At 67.3% G+C, this 20,778-nt stretch overlaps 2 protein-coding genes across 2 annotated transcripts; both read left to right on the top strand.

The window, feature by feature from the left end:
• Positions 1–677: 677 nt before the first annotated feature.
• Positions 678–2,717, top strand: TRIM56 (tripartite motif containing 56). Its single transcript, XM_065416968.1, has one exon. The coding sequence runs from the start codon at positions 678–680 to the stop codon at positions 2,715–2,717; it is 2,040 nt and encodes a 679-aa protein (XP_065273040.1).
• A 13,539-nt stretch (positions 2,718–16,256) lies between these two features.
• On the top strand, positions 16,257–19,362 carry SERPINE1 (serpin family E member 1). Its single transcript, XM_065416971.1, is given in 9 exon segments — positions 16,257–16,341; positions 17,010–17,200; positions 17,202–17,244; positions 17,385–17,579; positions 17,739–17,937; positions 18,273–18,373; positions 18,505–18,592; positions 18,832–18,929; positions 19,325–19,362. Coding segments are annotated over 9 exon segments (1,023 nt in total). The 5' UTR covers positions 16,257–16,271.
• The last annotated feature ends 1,416 nt before the right edge of the window (positions 19,363–20,778 follow it).

The raw sequence follows: 20,778 nt of genomic DNA, 5'->3' as shown, positions 1-20,778 counted from the left end.
CCCGGCCCCTGGGCCCAGGTTTCACTTTCGTTTCTCTGCTGTGACACCTGCAGCTCGGAGCCGAGAGGCCAGAACCCCCCCGGGCTAAGGTAACCCCCCCCCGGCCCCCCACAGGCCCAGCCGCATCTCCCCCAGGGCTCCCCCCGACACCCCCCACCCCACCCCACCGCAAACAGAGCTGGAGCCTCTGCTGCACCCAACAGCCCCACTCCCCTCCCAGAGCCAGGAGAGAACCCAGGAGTCCTGGCTCCCAGCCCCCCCTGCTCTAACCACCAGCCCCCACTCCCCTCCCAGCGCCGGGGAGAGAACCCAGGAGTCCTGGCTCCCAGCCCCCCTGCTCTAACCACCAGCCCCCACTCCCCTCCCAGCGCTGGGGAGAGAACCCAGGAGTCCTGGCTCCCAGCCCCCCCTGCTCTAACCCACCAGCCCCCACTCCCCTCCCGGAGCCGGGGAGAGAACCCAGGAGTCCTGGCTCCCAGCCCCCCCTGCTCTAACCCACCAGCCCCCACTCCCCTCCCAGAGCCGAGGAGAGAACCCAGGAGCCCTGGTTCCGAGTCCCGTAACCTCCCTCTACCCATCCTAGGTGCTTCCAGCAGACTCCCTGCCGCTGTCTCTCTGCTGGTGTCTGGGCCCCGCGGGTACGACCCCCCCCCCCCCCCGTCCTTTGCCGTGGCGTCATGGCCTCGGACGCCCCATCCCTCTCGGACGCGATCGCCACCGACTTCCTGACCTGCCCCATCTGCCTGGAGCAGCTGCGCCGGCCCAAGATCCTGCCCTGCCTGCACACCTACTGCCAGGGCTGCCTGGAGGGGCTGCTGGGCGACGGGCCGGGGCTGCGGTGCCCCGAGTGCCGGGAGGACGTGTCCCTGCCGCAGGGAGTGACCGGCCTCAAGACCAACTTCTTTGTCAACGGGCTGCTGGAGCTGGTGCGGCCGGTGGGTGAGGTGGGGCTGACCTGCGCCCTGTGCCCGCTGATCGGGCAGGAGGGCGGCCGCCCAGCCGTCTCCCACTGCCTGGACTGTGCCGACAGCCTGTGCCAGGCCTGCGCTGCCGGGCACCGCTGCTCCCGGCTCACCCACGCCCACCGGCTGGTGAGCCTGCAGGGCTACCTCTCCGGGGAATACGACGAGGAGATCCGGCAGCGCCAGGCCGTGCGGTGCCCCGAGCACCCGGCCGAGGAGCTGCGCTTCCTCTGCCGGCCCTGCGCCGGCCCCATCTGCCGGGAGTGCCGGCTGGGCCCGCACCTGGAGCACCCCTGTGAGACGCTGGAGGAGGCGGCCGAGGCCCGGCGGCCCCTGGTAGCCGAGCTGCTGGCCGGCGTGGAGGAGACGGGGGGGCGGGTGGCCCAGGGGCGGGCGGCGCTGGAGGAGGAGCTGGAGCAGCTGCAGCGGCACGAAGCCGGCCTGCGGGACGTGGTGAAGCGCGCCTGCGCTGACGCGGCCCAGCGCCTGCTGGCCCAGCAGGAGGAGGTGCTGGCCGCCCTGCGGCGTCACGTGGAAGGGCGCGAGAAGGTGGCCGGCCTGCTCCGGACCGAGCTGGAGCTGCAGGAGCAGCTGGCCCGCAGCACGGCCGACGTCGCCCGCAAGGTACTGGCCCTGGGCCGGCCAGTGGAGATCGTCTCGCTGGAGGCCTTGATCACCCAGCGGCTCAGCCGGCTCCAGGGCTTCCGCTGGGAGCCGCTTGGGGGGCCGCGCCCCCGGCTGGTCGTCCGCGCCGATCTCCAGAACCTGAGCAGCCTCTTCCAGCTGGACCTGGGCGAGGCCGAGCTGGAGGGCCGAGGGGAGGACAGGGCCCAGCATGACCCCCCTTCCCCGGAGCCGCCGGCCCCTTCCCCGGAGCCACTGGCCTCTGCCCTGGGGCCGCCGGCCGCTGCCCTGGAGCTGCCGGCCCCTGCCGCAGATCCACCGTCGTGCCGGCCGCCCCCCACCGCCCGCTTCTCCTGCAGCTTCTCGGTGCGGGTCCCCGGGGACAAGCATCGGCCCCGGATCACGGGGCTTTGCCCCCTGGGCCCCAGGGAGCTGCTCCTGGCCGACGAGGAGAACTGCAGCCTCAAGCGCTTCTCACTGCAGGGGGACTTCCGGGGCGCCGTCCCGGTGCACGGCGGCGCGGCCCCCTGCAGCGTGGCGGCTGTGGGCAGCCGGGTGGCCTACACCGCCGGGTCCCGGCTCTACCTGGCGGAGCGGGACGGCGCCCTGGTCTGGCAGAAGGCCCTGCGCCCCACCCAGGCCAGCCATGCCATCACGCCGGCGGCGGAGGGGGGTGACGCCGTGGCGGTGAGCGTGGCGGGGCACCTGGAGGTCTATGACGCTCGGGGGGAGCTGGTGGAGAAGATTTTCCCGGACGGGCACGACCGTCTGGCCATGGTGTTCGTGGCCGGGCGGCGTGGGCGCTACGTGGCCTCGGACTGGCACCGGCGCAGCGTGGTGGCGTTTGACGGGCATGGGCAGCTGCTGGCGGAGCTGGGCGAGGAGCGGCTGGAGCGGTGCCAGCCAGGGGCTGTCTGCGCCGACGACAGGGGCCATTTCTACGTGGCCCTGCGGGAGCTGAACAAGGTGATGGCGTTCGGCCCGGGCGGGGAGGCGCTGGGGCCCTTCCTCACCACCCGGCACGGCATCGAGAGAGCCCGGGTGGCCACCGTCACCGGGGACGGGCACTTCGCCGTGGCACTGAGCAACGGCACCGTCCACGTCTTCCACATCCAGTACCCGGGTCAGTGAGCGGGGGGAGCACGGGGACGGGGGAGCTGAGAAGAGTGTGTGTGTGTGGATGTGTGCATTAGTTTGTGTTGGTGCATGCATTAGTGTGTGTGTGTGTATCAGTGTGTGCATTTGTGTGTGTATCAGTGCATGTGTTTGTGTGTTAGTGCATGCATTAGTGTGTGTGTTTGTGTGTGTCATTGCGTGCATTAGTGTGTGTGTGTCAGTGTGTGAATTAGTGTGTGTTAGTGCGTGCATTAGTGTGTGTGTGTGCATTAGTGTGTGTGTGTGTCTCAGTGAGTGCATTTGTGTGTGTATCAGTGCATGCGTTTGTGTGTTAGTGCATGCATTAATGTGTATGTTTGTGTGTGTCATTGCGTGCATTAGTGTGTGTGTCAGTGTGTGCATTAGTGTGTGTGTTAGTGCATGCATTAGTGTGTTTGTGTGTGTGTGTGCATTAGTTTGTGTGTGTCAATGCATGCATTACTGTGTGTGTGTGTGTGTCTCAGTGAGTGCATTTATGTGTGTATCAGTGTATGCGTTTGTGTGTGTTAGTGTGTGTGTTTGTGTGTTAGTGCATGCATTGTTTGTGTGTTTGTGTGTGTCATTGCGTGCATTAGTGTTTGTGTCAGTGTGTGCATTAGTGTGTGTGTTAGTGCGTGCATTAATGTGTTTGTGTGTGTGTTAGTGCGTGCATTAGTGTGTGTGTGTGTCAATGCATGTATTAGTGTGTTTGTGTGTGTTAGTCCATGCATTAGTGTGTGTGTTTGTTTGTGTGTGTGTGTGTGTTAGTGCGTGCATTAGTATGTGTATGGGTGCATTAGTGTGTGTGTTAGTGCGTGCATTAGTATGTGTGTGTGTCAGTGCGTGCATAAGTGTGTGTGTTTGTGTGTATGTTAGTGTGTGCATTAGTGTGTTAGTGCATGCATTAGTGTGTGTGCATGCATTAGTGTGTGTTAGTGTGTGTGTTAGTGCATGCATTAGTGTGTGTGTGGTTGTGCATGCATTCGTGTTTTTGTGTGTTTGTACGTGCATTAGTGTTTGTGTGTGTTTGTGTGCATTAGTGTGTGTGTGTTTGTGTGTATGTTAGTGCGTGCATTAGTGTGTGTCAGTGCGTGCATTAGTGTGTGTTTGTGTGCGTTAGTGCATGCATTAGTGTGTGTGTGTGTTAGTGCATTAGTTTGTGTGTGTCAGTGCGTGCATTAGTGTGTCTGTGTGATCTGTGAGTGGGAGTATTTGAGGAGTGTCTGTGTGTCTGCAATGAGTGTGTTAGTGTCAGTGTGAGCACACACATGTGAATGTGTGCTGAGCGTGCACCCGTGTGTGCCATGCTTGTGGCTGAGTGTGCGAGGGATTGCCCTGTTGTGCGCATGCCAGGCTGGTTTGTGGCCCCCGGGGCGGCACAGTGCCCCCTCCTGGCTCAGCCTGGCATTTTTCTGGGCAGGGTCCCAGGAAAGGAGGTGGGGGGGCAGACCCCCATCCCTGCCCCCTCAGGCCAGCCCACTTTCTCTCCACCCCCCGGGTCCCCGTGCCACAGACCGTGCCCTGCCCCCCCCCCATGTCATCCAGGGCAGATCCCCCCCCGAGGCTCCTGCCTCGGGGGCTATCGGGGAAGACCCCCAAACCCCGGGCAACCCCCCCCTCCGCGAGGGCTGGGGTCCTGGCACCCGCCCCCTGGTGCCCTGGAGCGGTGGCGTCTCAGTGGGGCTGGGTGTGAGGGGCTTGGCCGGGGCAGGGGGAGTTGCCCTGCTGCGGCTGGGTCTCGGAGGGGGGCACCGATGGCGGGCAGGGGGGCTGTCTGTCTGTCCCACCCGCCCTGTGTCTCGCGGTGTAAAACCAGAACGACCCACTAATAAAGAGATGGATTTTATTCTGGAGCTGGTGACTCTGTGCTGGGGGCGGGCGGGGGGCCAGCAGGGGGCAGATCAGTTGGGGGGTGGGATCAGGCCACGAGGGGGGAGGGGCAACAGGCTGCAGGGAGCAGGTTGGGGGCTGGGCTCAGGCCACAAGGGGGCAGAGAGCTTGGGACTTTATGGGGGGCAATTGAGGGGCTGGGCTGCAGGAAGTGGGGCAGGGGTCTTGGGAGGGGGCAGGGGAGCTCAGGAGGAGGTGGGGGGCTCAGGAGGTGGGGGACTCAGGAGGGGGGTTCAGGGGGGTGGGGGCTGAGGGGGGTCAGGAGGTTCAGGGGGGCTCAGGAGGGGGCAGGGGGCAGGAGGTTCTGGGGGAGGGGAGTTCGGGGCGGTGGGGGGCTCAGGAGGTTCAGGGGGCTCAGGAGGGGGGTTTAGGGGGCAGGAGGTTCAGGGGGAGGGGAGTTCGGGGGGGTGGGGGGCTCAGGGGGGGGTTCAGGGGGCAGGAGGTTCTGGGGGAGGGAGGGTTCAGGGGCCTCAGGAGGGGGGTTCACGGGGTGGGAGGTTCGGGGGGGCTCAGGAGGGGGGTTCAGGGGGGTGGGGGGCTGAGGGGGGTCAGGAGGTTCAGGGGGGCTCAGGAGGAGGGGTTCAGGGGGCAGGAGGTTCAGGGGGAGGGGAGTTTGGGGGGATGGGGGGGTCAGGAGGTTCAGGGGGCTCAGGAGGGGGGTTCAGGGGGCAGGAGGTTCAGGGGGAGGGGAGTTTGGGGGGGTGGGAGGTTCAGGGGGGCTCAGGAGGGGGGTTCAGGGGGCAGGAGGTTCAGGGGGAGGGGAGTTCGGGGGGTGGGAGGTTCAGGGGGGCTCAGGAGTGGGGTTCAGGGGGTGGGAGGTTCGGGGGGCTCAGGAGGGGGGTTCAGGGGGGTGGGGGGCTGAGGGGGGTCAGGAGGTTCAGGGGGGCGGTTCAGGGGGGTGGGGGGCTGAGGGGGGTCAGGGGGCTGAGGGGGGCGGTTCAGAGGGGTGGAGGGCTGAGGGGGGTCAGGAGGTTCAGGGGGCTCAGGAGGGTGGTTCAGGGGGGGGCAGGGGGCAGGAGGTTCTGGGGGAGGAGGGTTCGAGGGCCTCAGGAGGGGGGTTCAGGGGGTGGGAAGTTCAGGGGGGCTCAGGAGGGGGGTTCAGGGGGCAGGAGGTTCAGGGGGAGGGGAGTTTGGGGGGTGGGAGGTTCAGGGGGGCTCAGGAGGGGGTTCAGGGGGCAGGAGGTTCAGGGGGAGGGGATTTCGGGGGTGGGAGGTTCAGGGGGCTCAGGAGTGGGGTTCAGGGGGTGGGAGGTTCGGGGGGCTCAGGAGGGGGGGTTCAGGGGGTGGGGGGCTGAGGGGGGTCAGGAGGTTCAGGGGGGCAGTTCAGGGGGGTGGGGGGCTGAGGGGGGTCAGGAGGTTCAGGGGGGCTCAGGAGGGTGGTTCAGGGTGGTTCAGGAGGGGGCAGGGGGCAGGAGGTTCTGGGGGAGGAGGGTTCGAGGGCCTCAGGAGGGGGGTTCAGGGGGTGGGAGGTTCAGGGGGGCTCAGGAGGGGGGTTCAGGGGGTGGGAGGTTCAGGGGGGCTCAGGAGGGGGGTTCGGGGGCAGGCGCCCAGCCCAGCCCAGCTGAGCCTGGCATTGGCCCGCGCTGGGAACCGTGACTCAGCCCCCGACTCGCACTCGGCTCGGGGGACGTGACTCAGCAGCTGGGAGCCGAGCGTGGGCCTGGCCTCTGCCCCTGCGCCTGGGTCACGTCGGCGGCCACGTGCTGGGAAGGGCCCAGGGAAGGGGCTGGGGTGGAGGAGGGATGTGGGGCAGGGAAGGGTGAGGAGATGGGGGTGGAGGAGGGATGTGGGGCAGGGGAAGGGTGAGGACATGTGGGGTGGAGGAGGGACATGGGGCAGGAAGGGTGAGGAGATGGGGGCGGAGGAGGGACGTGGGGCAGGAAAGGGTGGGGAGATGGGGCGGAGGAGGGATGTGGGGCAGGGAAGGGTGGGGAGATGGGGGGGCGGAGGAGGGACGTGGAGCAGGGAACGGTGAGGAGATGGGGGCGGAGGAGGGATGTGGGGCAGGGAAGGGTGAGGAGACGGAGGGTGGAGGAGGGATGTGGGGCAGGGGAAGGGTGAGGAGGAGGGACGTGGGGCAGGGGAAGGGTGAGGAGATGTGGGGCGGAGGAGGGATGTGGGGCAGGGAAGGGTGAGGAGATGGGGGGTTGAAGGAGGGATGTGGGGCAGGGAAGGCTGAGGAGATGGGGGCGGAGGAGGGACATGGGGAAGGGTGAGGAGAGGGAGGGTGGAGGAGGGATGTGGGGCAGGGGAAGGGTGAGGAGATGGGGTGAGGAAGAGGGATGTAGGGCAGGGAAGGGTGGGGAGATGGGGGGTGGAGGAGGGATGTGGGGCAGGGGAAGGGTGAGGACATGTGGGGTGGAGGAAGGATGGGGCGGGGAAGTGTGAGGAGATGGGGGCGGAGGAGGGATGTGGGGCAGGGGAAGGGTGAGGAGGAGGGATGTGGGGCAGGGAAGGGTGTGGAGATGGGGGCGGAGGAGGGATGTGGGGCAGGGAAGGGTGGGAGATGGGGGGGCGGAGGTGTGTGGGGCTCTGTCCCTGTGCTGGGGGCCGTCTGGACGTCCGTCTATCTGCGACGGGCCAACCCCCCCCAGCCCCAGGGCTCCTGGACAGGCACGTGCCCCCCCCCCGCCCCGCCTGTCCCCCGGCGTGGCCCCTCGGCACAGACCAGCCTGCTCCGTGACTCCCTGGGGCGCTGGCCCCTCCCCCAGGGACAGACCCCCCCCTGCTCGGCGGGGGGGGGGACAGAGCTTTCAGGAGCATTTTGGCCCCAAAATACTGGGTTTCCGCTGCAAATGTCCCGGTGCCCAAACCCAAACCCCAACGCATCAGGGTTTGGGGGACGAAACCCCAGTGATTTTTAAGGACAATTTCTGACCCCCGACCCTGCCCCGCTGAAGGATTTGGCTGTGACAACCCCCCACACACACGCTCCCCGATCTCGGCGCTATGTCCCCCAGCTTTTCCCCGCGCCGCGCGGGGCGAGAAAGGGCCTCTCTGTCTGACCGCGGAGCGAGGCCCGGTTCCCGTGACTCCGGGAGCTGCAGATTTGGGGAACACACCCAGGACCGGAGACGCCCCCTTGGAGCCGGAGGGTGCAAACACCACGGGTGCTGCGGTCCCTCTGTCCCCGCCCCCCGGACACCTGGGTTCTTGGGGAAAGGCCGCTGGCAGCTCCCAGCGTCTGGCTCTGGCGCGGTGCCCGGCAGGAAGCGTCTCCACCGGGGAGAGGAAACCAGAGTCGGTGTCTGGCCGGGAGATGAGCTAACGGGGGGTGGGGGGCACTGAGTCGGGAACCGCGCGCCCGTGACGTGACCCATCCCTGCGCCGGGAATTCCCACCCGGCCCCTCGCGGGGAATTTCATTCTGATTCACGCCGCGCCAATGGGGCAGGGGCCTGTCCCCTCTAGGGGGCGCCGGCTGCCATCTGGCCCCACGGCTCGGGACCCCGTGGGGCCGGGCGCCTCCCAGACCCGGCCGAGATCGGGGCTCCGTGGGGCCGGGCGCCGCCCAGACCCAGGTGAGATCAGGGCCCCATGGGGCCGGGCGCTGCACAGACCCAGGGGAGAGGAACGGGGGGTGCAGACTCCCACGCCCGCTGTGAGACCCCCCCGGCCTGGGGCGCCCCCAGGCTCCGTCTGGCAGCGGCGGGTGATGTGGCCGTGAGTGGAGGCGAGACCGTGGGCGCCCGGAGCCACCGTGAGTAACGGCTGGCTCATCCGGCTGAGCGTGCAGGGAAAGTGTGGGGGCGAACTAACCCCCTCCCCCCAGCAGCCAGGGGGAGAACCCAGGAGTCCTGGCTCCCACCCCACTGCTCCCCCGCCCCCCGAGGCCCTGGCCTCAGCCGTATGGGTGTCTGGGCCCCTGCCCCCATCCCCGGTGACTGCGCCAGGCTCGCCCTCTGGATCAATATTGACCTGCCAGCCCTGCCCACGGATCCTGACTCCCCGGCTGGGTAAACAGCCCCATGGATCCGGCTGGCTCCATGCCCTGGGGCAGGGGGGCGGGAGCCCGGCTGGGGAGTTGTGGGGACATGGGGTGTCTGGGAATGGGGGGGCAGGGCAGGCATGGGGGGTGCTGTCAGGGCAGTCGGGGGGCACGTCTTTGCAGACCCTCCTCCTGGCCCCCCCAGGGGTGTCTCGGTTGGCCTTACCCCCCCGACTCCCCAACCTTGCTGCTCCAGCAGCACCCCCTTCCCAGCTCCACCCTGACCCTGCTGCCCCCCCAGTGACCCCCTTGACCCCACTCCCCCCCCCCCCCCCGCCCGCCACAAGCCTGGCCTGGCTAACCGCTCAGCGGTTTCCCAGAAGCCGGTTCCAGACTTCCCCCCGCCCCCCGCTTCCAGGGAACGCCAGGCTGGGGATCCCCGGGCCAGCTGCTCGGGGGGGGGGGGGGCTGCTATGGGTCAGCGTCTCCGGGCCGCGGGGAGCTGTTTTTTCCGGGTTGGTGTCCTCCCCCCAGCGCACACCCCACATCACCTGTTTCCTCCCCCACCTCCCCCCCAGCTTCCTGGCCACTTCCGCGGTTACCGAAGGGGAACCCCACGGACCGGGGCTGGCCTGCGGTGTCCTCCAGGGGGCGCCGGCTCTGATCGGCCCCGGGCTGGGGGCCAGGCTGGCTGTGGAGGGCAGGGAATGGGTCACTGGCTCGGTGGGTCCCGCCGTAGCCTGGCCCCGATGGAACGGCCTCGCCGCCTATTTTTAGCTCCCAAAACATGTTCCCGGGCACATGGAAAGTTCTTGATGTTCGAGGGATTCCACTGCACCCCCCCCCCCCCCCCGCAGCACCGTCAGAGGCGGAAATAGTTCTGGGGTTTGGGGTTTGGATCCAGCCCAGCCCCAGAGCCGCTCCCGGCACTAACTACCGGCCCCCATTCCCCTCCCAGAGCCAGGAGAGAACCCAGGAGTCCTGGCTCCCAGCCCCCCTGCTCTAACCACTAGGCTCCCGTCCCGGCCCAGGCCCAGGCTCTGAGCGCGTGGGTCAGGAATGCCGGCTCAGCCCTGGTCACTGTGGGGAGACCCTGGCCGGGGGGTCTGGCTGGTGAGTGGCTGGGATGGAATGTTCTGCCGGTCGCCCCCCCTCGTCCAGTCACCCAGCGTACACAGAGTCCTCAGCCTCCGGGGGGCTGGGAACCAGGACTCCTGGGTTCTCTCCCCGGCTCTGGGAGGGAAGTGGGGGCTGGTGGGTTAGAACGGGGGGGCTGGGAACCCGGACGCCTGGGTTCTCTCCCCGGCACTGGGAGAGGAGTGGGGGCTTGGGGGTTAGTGCAGGGGGGGCTGGGAGCCAGGACTCCTGGGTTCTCTCCCCAGCCCCTGGAGGGGTGTGGGGGCTGGTGGGTTAGAATCAGGGCCGGCTCCAGGCACCAGGCAACCAAGCTGGTGCTTGGGGCGGCACGTGGAGGGGGGCGGCGCGGCGCTCGGGCCGCCGGGGAGAGCGGGACCACAGCCGGGCTCGCCGCCCTCCCCCGGCGCTCTGGCCGCCCTCCCCCCCGCGCCCTCCCCCCGGCTGCCTACCCCCTGAACCTCCTGACCCCCCTCAGCCCCCCACCCCCCTGAACCCCCCTCCTGAGCCCCCCGAACCTCCCACCCCCTGAACCCCACTCCTGAGCCCCCCTGAACCTCCCACCCCCCGAACTCCCCTCCCCCTGAACCTCCTGCCCCCTGAACCCCCCTCCTGAGCCCCCTGCCTACCGGGGCTCGCCACCCTGCGCTCTGGCCGCCGGGGGGAGAGCGGAGCCCCCGCCGGGGCTCGCCGTCCTCCCCTCCGGCGCCCTGCCCCCGGCCGCCGGGGTGGAGAGCGGAGCCCCAGCCGGGGCTCGCCGCCCTCTCGCCGCCCTGCCCCCGGCGCTCTGGCCGCCGGGGGGAGAGCCGAGCCCCCGCCGGGGCTCGCCGCCCTCCTCCCAGGGCTCCGGCCGCCCTCCCCTCCGGCGCCCTGCCCCCGGCCGCCGGGGGGAGAGCCGAGCCCCAGCCGGGGCTCGCCGCCCTCTCGCCGCCCTGCCCCCGGCGCTCTGGCCGCCGGGGGGAGAGCCGAGCCCCCGCCGGGGCTCGCCGCCCTCCTCCCAGGGCTCCGGCCGCCCTCCCCTCCGGCGCCCTCCTCCCGGCCGCCGGGGGGAGAGCGGAGCCCCCGCCGGGGCTCGCCGCCCTCCCCCCCCGCCGCCCTCCCCCCGGCGGGAGAGCGGAGCCCCCGCCGGGGCTCGCCGCCCCCCCCGGCTCCGCCCCCCTCCGCGGGGGCGGGGGCGGCCGGAGGCTTTTTTGCCTGGGGCGGCAAAAAAAAGCCAGAGCCGGCCCTGGTTAGAATGAGGGGGCTGGGATCCTGGACACCTGGGTTCTCTCCCCGGCTCTGGGAGGGGAGTGGGGGCTGGTGGGTTAGAGCAGGGGGTGCTGGGAGCCAGGACTCCTGGGTTCTCTCCCCGGCTGTGGGAGCGGGGCATGGGGGCTGGTGGGTTAGAGCAGGGGGGGCTGGGAACCCGGACGCCTGGGTTCTTTCCCTCTCCCTCTGGTGGGATGTTACCTAGAGTCGCCCTGACCAGCTCTGTGTTGACCGTTTGCCCCCACCCCACCCCCGGATCCATCACAGGTCTGGTTGGGGGGGCAGAAGCAAGGGGCAGGCATGGGGGGGGTCTGCCAGACTGAGAGAATGGGGAGCACCAGGTTTGTTACGGGGTGGGGGCAGCTGGGGGGGGCAGCTCCATGCCCCAGGCTGCCCCCGGGCCTTGTCCCCCCGGCTCCTGAGTTAGAGCTGGCCCCTGGCACCCTCAAATTCCCAGCCCCCCTGCCCCGGCGGGCCCCCAGCTCCAGCCTTATTCCAGGGGCTGGACCCCTCCCCTTCCACACTGCCCCCCAGAGAGCCCTGGGGACTGGCTCCCCCATGGGCCCGCTGAGAACTAGGAGGCACAGGGCCCCCTTCTGTCTGCTGCACTGTGGGGGCGAGGGCGGGGCTGTGTACAGATGTGGGGGTGGGTCGGGGCTGTGGTTTGGGGGTCTCTGACCCCCGCCTCGCCCCACAGCTGTGACTCAGGCCTGAGAGCCCCGTGCCTGCTGCCCACGCCAGCCCTGGGCCTCTCACAGCTGGTCCCCATCTCGCTGCGGCCGGGGCCGGCTGCCAGGGGGTGCTTGAATCCAGCCTGGTCCCCAAGGCCCCAGCAGCCCCCGCAAACGGGGATCCGACTTCGAGTGCCAAGGCCTGCTGTGCCCCCACCCCCACAGCCCCCCCTGCTGCTGTCAGTGACCCCCAGCCCCACTCCCCTCCCAGAGCCGGTTAGAGAACCCAGGAGTCCTGGCTCCCAGCCCCCCCTGCTCTGACCCACCAGCCCCCACTCCCCTCCTAGAGCCGGAGAGAGAACCCAGGAGTCCTGGCTCCCAGCCCCCCCTGCTCTGACCCACCAGCCCCCACTCCCCTCCCAGAGCCGGAGAGAGAAACCCAGGAGTCCTGGCTCCCAGCCCCCCCTGCTCTGACCCACCAGCCCCCACTCCCCTCCCAGAGCCGGAGAGAGAACCCAGGAGTCCTGGCTCCCAGCCCCCCTGCTCTAACCACTAGACCCCACTCCCCTCCCAGAGCCGGGGAGAGAACCCAGGAGTCCTGGCTCCCAGCCCCCCCGCTCTGACCCACCAGCCCCCACTCCCCTCCCAGAGCCGGAGAGAGAACCCAGGAGTCCTGGTTCCCAGCCCTCCCTGCTCTGACCCACCAGCCCCCACTCCCCTCCCAGAGCCGGAGAGAGAACCCAGGAGTCCTGGCTCCCAGCCCCCCCTGCTCTGACCCACCAGCCCCCCACTCCCCTCCCAGAGCTGGAGAGAGAACCCAGGAGTCCCTGGCTCCCAGCCCCCCTGCTCTAACCACCAGCCCCCACTCCCCTCCCAGCGCCGGGGAGAGAACCCAGGAGTCCTGGCTCCCAGCCCCCGTGCTCTAACCACTAGACCCCACTCCCCTCCAGAGCCAGGGAGAGAACCCAGGAGTCCTGGCTCCCAGCCCCCCCTGCTCTGACCCACCAGCCCCCACTTCCCTCCCAGAGCTGGAGAGAGAACCCAGGAGTCCTGGCTTCCAGCCCCCCCCTGCTCTAACCCACCATCCCCCACTCCCCTCCCAGAGCCGGGGAGAGAACCCAGGAGTCCTGGCTCCCAGCCCCCCTGCTCTAACCCACCAGCCCCCCCCTCCCCTCCCAGAGCTGGGGAGAGAACCCAGGAGTCCTGGCTCCCAGCCCCAACCCCCCAGCTCTAACCCCTAGACCCCACTCCCCGCCCAGCTGGGTGGAACCCAGGTGTCCGGGAGAGGAGTGGGGGCTAGGCTGTGAGTTTCTCATCCAGGGAAGTGAAAACCAAGGGCTATTTTTGGAAGTGGGCTGTAGCCAAGGGCAGAAATAGAAGCTGGGAGTCACGCCCTCCCCCCAGCCCCCTGCCCGGTTCATGTCCCCCACACCACCCCGGCCACTTTCCCCCCCCCCCGCGTGTTCCTCCCAGTCTTTGCCAACCTTCCGGCCCCTTTGCGAAATGTGGCCACGGGCAGCCTCCCTGTTACCCCACAGGGTCTGACATCAGCCCTGCGGCGGGGGGGGGGGAAATCCCGGGGGGGTCATTGGGGGGACAGTGGTTTCATCCATGACAGGGGGTGGGGCAGATCGGTGGGAGGGGGCGTGACGCTCCCTTGGGGGGAAGCCCCCCGAAGCTCACAGCCCCCCCGGCTATTCAGGGCGGGGCAGGGTCCATGCAGCTGCTAAGCTGGAGGGGGGAGCTGGGAGGCCATTGGAGCTCAGAGCGACTCCGGACTGGGGCAGGGGGGCCATGCAGGATGAGGTTGTAAGGGGGGGGTCAGCAGGGCTGGGGGGGGAAAGGATGTGGGGATGTTCCCATGAGCCCCCCCGCCCCCTTCGTCTGGACCCTGTTTCACGCTGCCCTGGGCTGGGACACCCAGAGCCCCCCCCCACACACACACACACGGAGACACCCCGACACACACACACGCACACGGACACACCCAGCCACACACACACACGGAGACACCCCGACACACATACACACACAGAGACACCCAGCCACACACACACACACACGGAGACACCCAGCCACACACACACGCACGCACATGGAGAAACCCAGCCACACACACACACACTCACACAGAGACACCCAGATACACACACACACACACACGCACACGGATACACCCAGCCACACACAGGCCTGTCTGACACACACCTCTGCACCCAAGTTCACAATCCTCCCTGTAGAAACAAACGTTCACCCCACACACAGAACCTCCCCAGGCAGACACTGCATCTGCCCCAGCGCACATCCCTCACACACACAGCTTTCTGATAGACACCCCCCCGTGAGACATGGCCTGTCTGACACACCCTGCCAAGACAGGCCTGTCTGACACACACACACACACACCATGCCAAAAGAGACCTGTCTCTCTCACACACACACTGCCGAGATAGGCCTGTCTGACTCACACCCTGCCAAAACAGGCCTGTCTGACACACACACACACACACACACAGCCCATGCCAAAACAGGCCTGTCTCTCTCACACACACCCCTGCCAAAACAGGCCTGTCTGACACACACACAAACACACACACACAGCCCATGCCAAAACAGGCCTGTCTCTCACACACACACACTGCCAAGACAGGCCTGTCTGACAGACACACACACACACACCATGCCAAAACAGGCCTGTCTCTCTCACACACACCCTGCCGAGACAGGCCTGTCTGACACACACACACACACACACAGCCCATGCCAAAAGAGGCCTATCTCTCTCACACACACACTGCCGAGATAGGCCTGTCTGATGCACACCCTGCCAAAACAGGCCTGTCTGACATACACACAAACACACACACACAGCCCATGCCAAAACAGGCCTGTCTCTCACACACACACACTGCCGAGACAGGCCTGTCTGACACACACACACACACCCTGCCAAAACAGGCCTGTCTGACACACGCACACCCTGCTGAGACAGGCCTGTCTGACACACACACAAACACAAACATACCCCATGCCAAAACAGGCCTGTCTGACATGCGCGCACACACACACACACACACCCTGCTGAGACAGGCTTTTTGTTTATTTTGTTCCAGAGCTTCCCCATAGCAACGTCCCCCAGCTCCACACACACACACACACACACACACACAGCCCGCAGCCTAGCCCTGGCGCGGGTACCAGTGGCCAGACCTGGCAGCAAGGGGGGATATGCACGGGGGGGTAACAGGAGGGGGCACTGTGCACTGGGGGCAGCAACAGGGACTCAGCCCCCCCCTTTACCTTGGGGGGGACCGCACTCCCCTGGTGAGGACGGTGGGGGGGCGTGCCCGGGGCCCACGGTGAGCCCCTCGGGGCACAGGGCCACGCCTGACACCACCGCCCCTGGGGAGGGGAGGGGGACAGGACAGGAACCCCAACCCCCCCGCATTGCCTCTCCCCCCCCGTCAAGAGGGCAGGCGCTAGGACCCGGGGACTGCAGCCGCGGAGGAGTGTCCCCCCCCCCCCGCAGAGGGAGGAGGAGGCGGGGTGCGGAGGGATGAGTTCATGCCGGCTTCCTGCGCTCTGGGCGCACGGGGAGCGCATATAAGGCGGCGGGACCGGGGTGCTCGGCACAAACCTCCAGGGCCCGGCACGTCTCCAGGTGAGGACAGCGCATGGGGGGAGCGGCCACCCCCCCACCCCACCCCCGGGGGCCGGGCTCCGGGCTCCCTGGAGCCGGCCCGGGGCGTGCGCCCTTGGAGAGTCCCTGCTTCGGGGATGGCGGGGTGTCCAGGCTGGAATCGGCCCGGGGTTGGGGGGGCCCTGGCTGCGGGAGGGAGCTGCCCCACTGCAGCGGGGGGCTTAGGGGGAACCATGGGCTGTTTGTAGGGGGGGCTGGTAGAGGTGCCACTGGGCGCTGCTGTTCCACCCCGGCTCTGGGAGGGGAGTGGGGGCTGGTGGTTAGAGCAGGGGGGGCTGGGAGCCAGGACGCCTGGGTTCTCTCCCCGGCTCTGGGAGGGGAGTGGGGGCTGGTGGGTTAGAGCAGGGGGGGCTGGGAGCCAGGACGCCTGGGTTCTCTCCCCGGCTCTGGGAGGGGAGTGGGGGCTGGTGGGTTAGAGCAGGGGGGGCTGGGAGCCAGGACGCCTGGGTTCTCTCCCCGGCTCTGGGAGGGGAGTGGGGGCTGGTGGGTTAGAGCAGGGGGGGGGCTGGGAGCCAGGACGCCTGGGTTCTCTCCCCGGCTCTGGGAGGGGAGTGGGGGCTGGTGGGTTAGAGCAGGGGGGGCTGGGAGCCAGGACTCCTGGGTTCTCTCCCCGGCTCTGGGAGGGGAGTGGGGGCTGGTGGGTTAGAGCAGGGGGGGCTGGGAGCCAGGACTCCTGGGTTCTCTCCCTGGCTCTGGGAGGGGAGTGGGGGGCTGGTGGGTCAGAGCAGGGGGGCTGGGAGCCAGGACTCCTGGGTTCTTTTCTAACCCTTCCTGCTTTCTCCCTCTAGGATGCAGCTCCCACTAGTGGTTCTGGCCGGCATGGCCCTCCTGTGTGTGGCCGACCCTCTGCGCCACCCCACCGGCTCCCGCGTGGCCCAGCTCTCTGCCGACTTTGGGGTGAAGGTTTTCCAGGAGGTGGCCAAGGTGTCCCCGGATCGTAACGTGGCCTTCTCCCCTTTTGGGGTGGCCTCTGTACTGGCCATGCTGCAGATGGCGGCTGCCGGGGAGAGCCGGAGTCAGATCAAGGCAGCCATGGAGTACGGGGTCCATGGTAAGGGGCTGGGGAGGGGGTAGGGTGACCAGATGTCCCGATTTTACAGGGACAGTCCTGATTTTGGGGTCTTTTTCTTGTATACGCTCCTATTACTCCCCACCCCCTGTCCTGATTTTTCACACTTGCTGTCTGGGCACCTTAGGAGGGGGCGCTCTCCCCAACAGTCAGTGCTGGGCAAAATGCCTCAGCATGGTGCTAGTGGGCCCCTGTGTAGCCAGCTGCCCTGCCCCAGAGGTGGCCGCATCTCCACGCCGGGCAAGAGGTCCCTGTGTAACCGGCTGCCTCGCCCCAGAGGAGGCTGCATCTCCGCGCCGGGCGAGGGGTCCCTGGGTAACCCGCTGCCCTGCCTCAGAGGTGGCCACATCTCCACGCCGGGCGAGAGGTCCCTGTGTAACCGGCCGCCTCGCCCCAGAGGTGGCTGCATCTCAGCGCCGGACGAGGGGTCCCTGGGTAACCAGCCGCCCCGCCCCAGAGGTGGGCGCATCTCAGTGCCGGGTGAGGGGTCCCTGGGTAACCAGCCACCCCGCCCCAGAGGTGGGCGCATCTCAGCGCCGGGCAAGGGGTCCCTGGGTAACCCGCTGCCCTGCCCCGTCTCCACACTGGGCAAGGGACCCCTTCATAGCATTAACCCTTCGTTGCCCTGACAAGCCATGCCTCCCCTGCAGAGCGGGGCATCCCCCAGGCCCTGCGGTGGCTGCGCAAGGAGCTGACGGCCCCGAAGAACCAGGACAAGGTGGACGTTGCCGACGCGCTCTTCGTGCAGCGCGACCTGGGGCTGGCCCCCGGGTTCATGAAGACGTTCGCCCGCGCCTTCCGCCAGACCGTCAAACAGGTCAACTTCACGGAGGGCGAGCGGGGCTCGCTTCATCATCAACGACTGGGTCAAGGACAGCACCCACGGTGAGCGGCTGGGACGCCTGGGTTCTCTCCCCGGCTCTGGGAGGGGAGTGGGGGCTGGTGGGTTAGAGCGGGGGGGGTTGGGAGTCAGGACTCCTGGGTTCCATTGCCCTCTGAAACCACCCTCCCACCCATGGTTCCAGGGATGATCAGTGACTTCCTGGGGCCGGGCACCGTGGACGACCTGACCCGCCTGGTGCTGGTGAACGCTGTGTATTTCAAGGGGCTCTGGAAGCTGCCTTTCCCGGAGGCGGCCACGCGCCAGCGCATCTTCCACAAGTCGGACGGGAGCAGCGTGGTGGTGCCCATGATGGAGCAGACGGCCAAGTTCAACTACGGTGAGTGGCGCCCCCTGCTGGGGGCAAGGGAGAGGGTGGTTGGTGGGTCTCCAACCTCTCCATCCACTCCCCAAGGAAGGGGGAAGAATTACACACACACACACCCAGTCTGGGGGCGGGCCTGACCTGTTAAACCCCGTCTCTCCCTGCTCCGTGCAGGCGAGTTCCTCACCCCGGACCGAGTGGACTACGACGTGGTGGAGCTGCCGTACCACGGGGACACGCTCAGCATGCTCATCGCCGCCCCCTACCGCCGAGAGGTGCCCCTGGCTGCCCTGACCCGGGTTCTCGACGCCCAGCTGGTGGGCAAGTGGAAGACGAACATGACCCAAGTGCCCCGGCAGCTCGTGCTTCCCAAGTGAGAACCTGCGCCCCCTTGTCCTCAAGCCAGGACTCCTGGGTTCTCTCCCCAGCTCTGGGAGGGGAGTGGGGGCTGGGGGGTTAGAGCTGGGGGGGCTGGGAGCCAGGACTCCTGGGTTCTCTCCCTGGCTCTGGGAGGGGAGTGGGGGGTTAGAGCAGGGGGGCTGGGAGCCAGGACTCCTGGGTTCTATTTCTGCAGCAGGGCACTAGATGAAGCCCTGGTGCCGATGTCGTACTTCATGGGGTTTTCTGTGCCCACACCCCTGGGGCAGACAACGGGGGCTGCAGCTGTTTCTCCCCTCCCACTGAGCCCCTTCTTCACCCCCCCTACAGGTTCTCCCTGGAGAGCGAATCCGACCTGCGCCAGCCCCTGCAGCAGCTGGGCGTGAGGGACGTCTTTAACCCCAGCGCCGCGGACTTCACCAGCCTGTCAGGTGAGGGCCTCGCCCCGCGTGGGGATGCCCCCGCCGCCCGCTCTGTCTCCTACCTGCCTGTGCCTCGTCTCTCGGCCGCTGGGCAGTGGAGACCGCAGGCTCATGGCGCGCTCTCTCTCTCTCTCTCTCAGCCGAGGAGTCGCTGTACGTGGCCCAGGCCCTGCAGAAGGTGAAGATTGAGGTGAATGAGAGCGGCACCAAAGCCTCCTCTGCCCACAGGTGAGCGGTCGAAGGCGTACCGGGGGTGCACTGGGGGCTGGCCTGGGAGCTCCCTGTCCCGTGGCTTTGCCTGAGCTCGCCAGCCAGGGGGTGCAGCGGGGCCCAGCCGGAGAACCCCTCTAGTCTGCCATGACCCATCCCATGGGGGCACTGAGCGGTGTGGCCCCGGGTGGGTGGGGCTGACATCTCGCAGTCCTGTTAGCGGGACAGCCCAGCCGACTCCCGGGGGTGACGTCCAGTTCCTTTCTTCCAGCTGCCATCGTCTACGCACGGATGGCCCCCCTGGAGATCATCATGGACCGGCCCTTCCTCTTCGTGGTGCGGCACAACCCCACAGGTGAGGGTCAGCCCCGTGTCCTGAACAGCTAGACCCCGCTCCCCTCCCTGAGCCAGGGAGAGAACCCAGGCGTCCTGGCTCCCAGCCCCCTGCTCTAACCCACCAGCCCCCACTCCCCTCCCAGGGCCGGGGAGAGAGCCCAGCCCAGTTGAGGAATCACAGGGGGGGGCTCGGCCATGGGGCCCATCCACCCTGGCATGCTGCTGCCCTGTCCCAGCTGTCAGAGGATGGGCCATGGGCTCCATGCTGCACAGCTTGGGGGGGGGACGGGGACTGCGCCCTCTGGCCTATGGGGAGGGAAGGAGAGAGCAGTGGGGCAGGCAGGGTTGGGAGGGGGCCAGCTGTGACCATCCTGACTCCCCCACCCACTCACCCCCTGTTCTCTGCCCCCCCAGGTGCCATCCTCTTCATGGGACAGGTGATGGAGCCCTGAGCGCGGGGAACCCCCCGTGCTGGGAGGAGACTGGGAAGCGAGGCCATCTCGGGGGGTGGGAGGCTCTGCCCCACCCCCCCCTCCCTGCCTGAGGAGGAGGTGCCTGTCCTGTTCAGTTTGACTTTCTGGGTTCCCCCCCCCACTCTCCCCCCTGGATTGCAGGGCAGCAGGCCCCTTGGGGGCCCACTCCGCCCAGCAGTGGCACCATGTAGGACGGCAGTCACTGGGTTGTCCCCCATGGCCAGGAATCCCCGGGGCTGGCATCTACTACCCCCCCCCCCCCCCCCCCCCAGCGATTCAGTTTCCCTGGTCCTACTGTGCCTGGGCCCTGGGACTTGCATGGATTCTAATGAGTTTACACTGGAGGCTGCTACCTCACCCCCTCTTCTGGGGGGTGTCAGGAGCCCTGTTCCCGGTCAGGGGGCTGGGCACGAATGTATGGGAGAGTAATATATTGTAGAGGAGATAATATATTCCTAGCTTTGTTTGCATTTGAAGGGCCTGCGTGGGGTGGGTGGGCGAGGGGGGCACCCCAAAAGGGCTGGCCAGAGCGATGCCGCTCTAAGCTTTTGTTCACTGCCCCCAAGAGCTTGGCGTGAGCCACAGCCCCACTGCGGGCGGGCGGGGGGCCCTCCTCTGGGCCTGCATCACTCCCCCACCACGCAGGAAGCTGGGTGAAGCAATCGTCACGTGCGGCCTGCAGAGCTGCGTGTGCAGATAAGGGCCGGCGGTGAGTCACCCTCACCAGCCGCACGCAGCCCCCCAAAAAACTCAGCAGCTGTTTAAAAATAACTGAGGTGTTTGGCCTTGGACAGTCACGTTTTCCCATCCCTCACCGCCAGCGGCTTCCTCGGTGGTGTGAAACGAACACGCAGGGTGGGGATTTAAATACCCCACGCATCCCACTCAGCAGTGCCTTAAAGGGACGTGCCGTGGGGTGACGTCCTTTTTCCTATACCCCCTGTGGGGCCTGGGGTGTGTGGGGACCCACTCTCCCCTTTGCAGTGAGGCAGGATTTCTGTACTTTGGCAGTGAATTGCATGGGATGTGGGTGTATATATGGATTTTTTTTTTAATTGAATGGTTTTTATTCCACTTTTCATATGTAAGAAAAGCAATAAAAATCTCTATGGAAACATGGTGTCTGCTTGGTACGACCCCGGCCTCGCTCGCTGCCTGCCCCAGCTCCATATCCCCGGCCCTGCCACCCTGCATTCTCTGGATCCACATGCCCACGCGCTGCCACCCGTGCTGCGCTCTGAGCCCCGATCCCAGCCCGCTGGCTGTGGGAAAGGGCCTGGGGTGGGAGGCATGGCCTGTAGCGGGGTCTGATAAATGGGTTGTAGGGTCAGCCCTGGCATTGGGGGCAGGACTAGCTGCAAGGGGAACCCCCTCCTCCAAGCCCTGCTCCTGGTT

This window comes from Emys orbicularis, chromosome 15 (genome assembly GCF_028017835.1).
Source record: "Emys orbicularis isolate rEmyOrb1 chromosome 15, rEmyOrb1.hap1, whole genome shotgun sequence".
NCBI lineage: Eukaryota > Metazoa > Chordata > Testudines > Emydidae > Emys > Emys orbicularis.
This window is presented reverse-complemented; position numbering and strand designations above follow the sequence as displayed.